At 38.8% G+C, this 7,310-nt stretch overlaps 1 protein-coding gene across 1 annotated transcript; it reads right to left on the bottom strand.

Annotated features, from left to right (window-relative positions):
* Positions 1 to 259: 259 nt before the first annotated feature.
* Positions 260 to 6,549, bottom strand: LOC108698586 (loricrin). Its single transcript, XM_018230187.2, has 8 exons — positions 6,443 to 6,549; positions 4,882 to 4,938; positions 4,385 to 4,450; positions 3,223 to 4,089; positions 2,626 to 2,679; positions 1,950 to 2,357; positions 1,168 to 1,245; positions 260 to 393 (listed from the first exon to the last, which is right to left on the bottom strand). The coding sequence occupies exons 1-7, from the start codon at positions 6,501 to 6,503 to the stop codon at positions 1,202 to 1,204; spliced, it is 1,557 nt and encodes a 518-aa protein (XP_018085676.2). The 5' UTR covers positions 6,504 to 6,549; the 3' UTR covers positions 260 to 393; positions 1,168 to 1,201.
* Between the last annotated feature and the right edge of the window lie 761 nt (positions 6,550 to 7,310).

Here is a 7,310-nt window from a genome sequence, read left to right as displayed (position 1 = left end):
TGTGTTCTATATAAAGAATAACAAATACTGAGTACAGGGATTCCCGTCTGCTGCTCTCCAGCTGCTAAATGGCAAACTGCAGTGTCCCCCAGCAGCAGGAGTTTGTCGTTATTCTGCAACTGGTATAGACTGGTCATCTCTCTTATGTACGAGCATAAGCCAAATTTCTACCTATATATGTCTGGGAAACTCTGTAAGTATAGAATTGCTGTGAAGTGGTGAACCCAAAGCAGCTAATTAAGGGGCTGTCATTATGCACATTATATCAGTGGTCCAAAAACGACTGAAAAACAGCATCTTGTAAATCAGAGAAACAGTGTAGATATAATGTCCTTGGCAAATTTCAAAACTTTTGGACACCTGCTTCAATAGTTGATAAAACAGAAAATTTCCCTGTAAGAGAGAGAGAGAGTGAATTGTATTAGTTTGTGTGACCTGGCTAATTCTGCTGTTCATACAGAAGCGGCAATGCCAGCGTCCAGACCACAGTGACTGTATCATCAGCATCACCCAGGACTATTCTCTGTGTACACAATGTAGCTGTAGCCAACCTTGTGTGGTTTCAAAGAACCCCCTTAAAAGAGGCATATTGCCTTAAAAAAACACCCTTATGTAAACAGTTGTGAATAAAATACAGTAAAGGTATGGGATCTATTATCCAGAATTGTGATACCCAGAAATATACAAATTACTGGAAGGCCATCTCCCATAGTCAATTTAAGCAAATTATTTGCATTTTAAAAAAAAAAAAATGTATATAGTGATGTAAATAGTAGGAAACCCCTTATCTGGAAAACAAACCACAGGTTCTCTAATTCTGGATAATGGATTCCATATACCTGCTTTCAACCAGGCTGATTCAGGATCATAAATTACACCTCTGTTGGAGCTCCTATTGATCTTCCCTGGTCTGCTCCAAATAAGATGTTCCCAGAAGTACTGTAAGATGGGCTACCATTCTACAGTGCTCTTCTGCACTGCCTGGGAAAGCAGCATGAAACAGGCAGGCCATGCTTATAGGGTTTTGAACAAAGGCAACTTTCAAGAATGTTTTTTAGAGAATTATAATCGAATAGAAAACACTTTCGTTACACAGTATGTCCCCTTAATGCTATTGGCTAGACTGATTCTCCAACACTTGTGTGCCTGGCACATAGGCTTAAATACCTTTTCAATTAGTGTCTTCATTTCTATTATTTTTCTACCGCCCAGAATGGGGAAATTTCGCTCCTGAATGTGAAGAACCTGCAAATAAAAAGGATAATTTAGTGGCACATAAACACAGTCACCTTGTTACATCAATGTATTAAAATGTAATTGGATCTTTTGGTAGGTATACCTGTAGCATGCTATCTATTAGCTAGTTCCTAGTGTTAATAAAATGGCTATACAGTATCACTCAGTTTGCACATGCTACTGTTGTGTACATGTTGTCTTCTGTTCCCTTCCTAATCCATACCAGGTACACACTGGGATTCCTTAAAGGGGAAAATATAACCCCCTTTTTGATATAAGCTCATTCAGCTGAACTTATGTAAGAATCAATACAATTGTATTCTTTCTACGGAAATATACCTGATTCTATGGCTTCAAATAAAACCATGATACTTGTACAAAAAACTTACCAACAACCCTTAGACACATAGGGGCATATTTATAAACATTGGAGACAAACGTCACTGTGGTGTTGCCCATAGGAACTAATCAGCTCTTTGCTTTTGTTTTATAACTTGTTGAACTCAAATTGCTAAATGGTTTCTATGGGCAACATCGCCAGTGATGTTTTTTTCCAACTACCTTATTTCATTTTAAAGAGATGGATTCTGGGAATTGAAGTCCCTCTACAGAGTGCACCAGCCACTATGGAAAACTACCAGTGGTTTGTGATTATCATACATAGTAGTTGATGTATGTTAAAAACATGCAGCCAGGAGTCCTACAATCATTACCTGAAGATGATCCAGTTCCACCGCTAGAAATATAGCCTCCTGCTGACCCACCCCCACCTCTGGGAGGTGGTGGATTGTTAATAGCTCCATAAATGATTGATCCTTGCCCTTGACCCTGTCCTTGACTGTGCGAATAACTTGATGAAGAGCTTCCACTAATACTGCTTCCGCCTCCTGCTGACCCACCTCCACCTCTTGGTGGTGCAGGATTGTTGATAGAACCATAAATGATTGAACCTTGTCCTTGACTCTGTGATGAAAAGCTACCACCACCACCACTGCTCCCTGCTCCTCCTTGTGGACTGTTGATAGCTCCAAAAATTGAATCTTGTCCTTGAGATCCTTGTCCTTGAAAGTGTGAGGTGCCTCCCCCACCTCCAGGTCTACCTTGATCATGAATATTCCCACCTGAGAAGTAAAAAAAAATAAAAGAAAGATATAATGATTATTTACACTTTTTAAAGAAACACAAACAAATCTAGTGAGATTCATCATGTATTTATTATTTCCAGCTTACAAAAGGGTCATGATGATTAAAATCAACAGGTTTCATTCTACTACCTAAAGTTTAGGTTTTTGGCACATGTCATCAAGCATGTGACAGAAACAAAATCAAAATATATTCTCTAGAAAGAGAATGTTTTTGGGAAGCTATTACTGGAAATGTCTTTCTCACCTGGTTTGTTTTTACATCCGGGAGACACTGGAATGTCATCAAGACTATTTCCTCCTGTAATACGAGATTTGTTAAAACACATAAAGGTTAAATAAGCGAATGTATGGCTCATTAATGAACTAAAGTGCACAGTGCAAAATAGGACACGATTAAACTATTATAGGGCACAGATACATGGGAGTTCTGGAATTAACACTTTCTTTAAGAAGATTTTACTTGCACACCCAGATGACTTGATTCCAGTGAATCACACACTAATGCTGTTTTTGATGCTGCATACTAGAAATGAAGTTATTTGCAAGAAAAACTGCAACTTACAAATGATTTACTAAAGCAGATGGCCTCAATGATGCTAGAAAACATGCCACCTCACATCCGTTTACGCTTGCATTAATATGTAAAGTGAAATTATTGTCAGAGCATGCACCTTGGCCAAACTATAAAAATAATTATTCTATGGCATACACATGTTTCATTATTTAAACCCTTGTTTTAAAGATAACTAAATGAATGTACTTATGCAGGTCATACTTGTATGAACCTCACTAAGCTCCAGAATATTCAATGTACAAAGAGGTACAATGTTTTATACTTTACCTGGCAGGATAATGCCACTCCCCAAGCTACCAGAGCTTTGCTGTCCTACTTGTTGTCCTACTTGTTGTCCTCCTCTTACTCCTCCATATCCACCAGCAGATCCTCCTCCACCTGCTCCAAATCCTCCACCAGCTCCTGCTCCACCTCCTCCGTGTCCACCAACTATTGCTCCTCCCCCTCCATGTCCACCACTGACTATTGTTGCACCTCCTCCATGTCCACCACCTCTAACTGGATTAATTACTCCAAGTATGACAGAACTTCCTCCTGCCGCACCACCAGGTCGGCCTCCTTGACCTCCTCCACCAGATGATGAGCTTCCAAATTGGTAGGAGCCTCCTCCCCCAGCAGATCCAGAGCTTCCAGATTGGTAGGAACCTCCACCCGATGACGAGCTTCCAGACTGGAAGCCTGAATTTCCAGATTGGTAGGCGCCTCCTCCACCTGACGATGAGCTTCCAAATTGGTAGGAGCCTCCTCCACCTCCCCCAGCAGATCCAGAGCTTCCAGATTGGTAGGAGCCTCCTCCTACTCCACCCGATGATAAACTTCCAGATTGGAAGGAGCCTCCTCCTCCACCCGATGATAAGCTTCCAGATTGATAGGAGCCTCCTCCTCCACCCGATGATAAGCTTCCAGATTGGTAGGAGCCTCCTCCTCCTCCACTCGATGATGAGCTTCCAGATTGGTAGGAACCCCCACCAGATGATTGGGAGCCAGAGGACTGAGCACCGCCTCCTCCACCAGAAGCTTGAACCCAAGATACAGATCCTCCTCCTGAGCTTCCTCCAGTTCCCCCACCGGCACTATAACTGGATCCACTACTAGATCCCATAGATGAACCACCACTCTGGCTTGAGGAAAATTCTATTGTAACAAGAAAGAAAAACATTCACTGTAGTGACAGCAAAAAATATATTAATAATGTAGGTACAGTCTTGCTTAATAAATCAGAAATACCCCCCCCTATTGGTGATAACGAAAGGCAGTACTGAAGTGCAGAACTAAAAGTTACATGGTAATTTGCCCCTACTTCAATGATGCCCCACAGAGCGATGCAGAGGAGAGAGGAGTTCTGTTACAGCCAATTTAAAGCTAACAAAAATAATTATTATTCTGTTGCTCTGCTTGTCAAGTTCTGTAGGGCTGAAAAGGTTCTCACCGGAGTAGCTGGTAATCTGGGTGTATCCCGGGGTTCCATCACACACAGGAATTACTGCTAAGGGATCTGTAGGGATGTTAAAAACATAGTAATGTAATATGATGTTGAGACAGAAAAGAAAAATGCATATGCATATTTTGTTACAAACGTAACATCAGATTAGTACATGCCAGGGGGCAGATCTGTGAATATTATAATTTGATACAAGAAGGCAGAAGAATGCATTGCCGAGAAGCAAATATACAATAACATCACTGGACAAAAGGGCCCTCCCCCAAAATGTTGTTATTTGGCTTGGTACAATTAAACACAGGGTAAATCCCTGTTAAGCATCCTACCTGTGTGCTGGAGTTAGTTTGCTAAAAAGAGCATGGCGAATAATTGAAGAGAAAAAATGAGCGAACAAAGAGGTGGGGGAATGTCAGCCAAGGGGCCATGCAATGCTACCCACTAGGGACGGAGAAAACGTAATAAGTCACTGCTTGCAAATTACATACCAGATGGACCACTCAGCGTTTGTTTAGGATCTCTGCAAAATTTTAGAATTCCGGAACCTATAAATGGTAAAAATACATTATTATAATAATGACACTCACACTGCACTTGCCCATTATTGTAACTACAATAGCACTATTAATAGAAAATAGTAAATACAATGACAGATCAAAAATGAACTGCTGTGAGCTTGCTGTCTTTAGTTCATTCTGTTAAAGAAAGGATTAACCCTTAAGTACACTTTGTAGTGCATGAATCCATCTTTAAGCAAATTGCTTTCTAATATGTGAATAATAACTTATCCATGTTTAAGCAACATAATGATTAACAGCTTTGCACTAGATATAGGTATATGAATGTGTGATATGACACAGAATAAATTGAAATTGGAATAAATTGATGAGCTGATTTGTGGATTTCTGCCTTCGTTTTGCCAAGTTCTCCCACCATTGAGATTATTTTAAAATCAAAAAATAGATTTTTCAGGTTTAAAAAATTCACATTTTTCGAGGCTTATTATACCCCGACTCTTAAAATAGCCTGTCGAGATCATGTAGGAGTCAATGGCAGATGTCCCTTGAATCATTTGAAGATTTTAATAGCCTTCATGATGTTTGCGTTTTTTCAGATCAACTAGAGCTAATCAATTTGAGTTGTTGGGTTGTTAACCCTGAACTCACTAGTTTTTCCATTCAAGTTTTTTCTTAAATTAGAAACCATTCAAGGTTTTATTCATTTGAGTTCTAAAAAACTCTTAAATTCAAGCTTTTGTTAAAAAAACCCCTGAGTCCATACAGTATATCAGCAATGATACTGCTTTCCCAATTTTGAGTGTTTAAACTTGCCAATATATATTCTTTATACATTTTCAGTTGCTTTAAAGTATTTGTACATGTAATTGCTATTAAAAGCAGTTTGTCTGTTTACATTCTCTCTAGTAATTCAATCTTCAAATAACTTCTAGTGATTCTAGTGACTTTTTGGTACCTATACAATACTGAAAAACACATATTTGTATTACTAAAAATATTATACTTGTCCAAAACACAATAAAATGAACGCAACAATACTGTAATTACTGCTGCAAACTATATACTGTTTCCCCATGTATCAATTATGAATATGTTTATGAAGATGCTGCCTTCGATAAGCTTCAAGAGGAAGGATTTCTTACATCAGTAAGGATGACCATGTTCTCATCTTTTAAGGCTAGTGTAGGCTTAAATTGCCATTTCATTTTGTGTAAGTACTATATCCTATTTCTCTGGTATGTAAGGCATTATTTGTTAAATAATGTGCAATTAATTAGCTAGTGAGGAGCAAAGTGGCTCATTGCAACCAATCTGTCTAACATGATTAAGAATGATTAAACCTAACTTCTGATTGATTGCTGCCAAGATAAGTGAATGTGCCTTGCTGTATTTCCATAAATAAAGCTTCAGTTAAACATAAACAAGTTCAATATTGGAAACAAACATAGACAAGTTCAAGTAAGCAACCTGTTCATTATGGCACCATTTAACCGCAAGCCGCCCCATATCAGAAAACATCTGTTTCACTTACTGCAGAAACTGAGACTCATGGCCAAGACCAAGAGGGTCCCTGGAGGACCAACCCCACTCATCCTGTAGTCTAGAAGATACTTCCACCGTGTTGTATTCCTCTTAAAAACCTGTAGCATATATACATATATATAAATATATAAGGACGGGCTAGTGGGAGGAGACTTGGTGTGCCTCTCTATTTTGGCTCATCGTTCAGAAAAAGCTTGACAAAGCATGTCTCACTAGGGTGTGAAGCACACTCTCAGCTGACTCCCTTGGGTGTGACTGTTTATAGGTATGGTTTACTTGGATCCTAAAGTTTTTATCCCTGCATTTCTAGGGTGGGGAAACGTGAATCAGCATTAGGGACTCCTGAAGAAAGGTTATTTAAAGATAGCAACACACAGTTTTTTTGTTTTTTTTTAAAAAAAAGATAGTTATTTTTTTGTCCAGACAAAACAATATGGTAAATATCAATAGGGCTCTATTTTATCGGATTATTAATCTGTTGACTTTATCATTTCAGGACAAGAGAATAGTGCATTATTTTTTGTAAACTTTTGTTGTTTTTACCTTAGTAAACCTATCCCTATGTAGACAAATAATGTGGGCAATAAATTAGTCAATTGAGGAGTGAACACATTATAGCATATATGTTTTTTCAGGGCAATGGTGGGTGAGGGCATTGTGAAAAACAGCGGTACTGATGAACAAAAAGGGGGTATAAGACATCCCCATATGCAACAAAGCACAATATATGTCTCTACACTCCTCTTTTCTATGCTTGTAAACTGATTTCCTTGTTGGATATAGACTCTTTTGTGGCAGTTATTTATTTTCATTTGTTCTGCAGGGATGCATTCTATGAAGAGACTGATTTCAGGGAG

The sequence above is a fragment of the Xenopus laevis genome, chromosome 8L, assembly GCF_017654675.1.
Source record: "Xenopus laevis strain J_2021 chromosome 8L, Xenopus_laevis_v10.1, whole genome shotgun sequence".
In the NCBI taxonomy this organism is placed as follows: domain Eukaryota; kingdom Metazoa; phylum Chordata; class Amphibia; order Anura; family Pipidae; genus Xenopus; species Xenopus laevis.
Note: the sequence above shows the minus strand (reverse complement) of the source record. Positions and strands in the feature narration are given on the sequence as shown.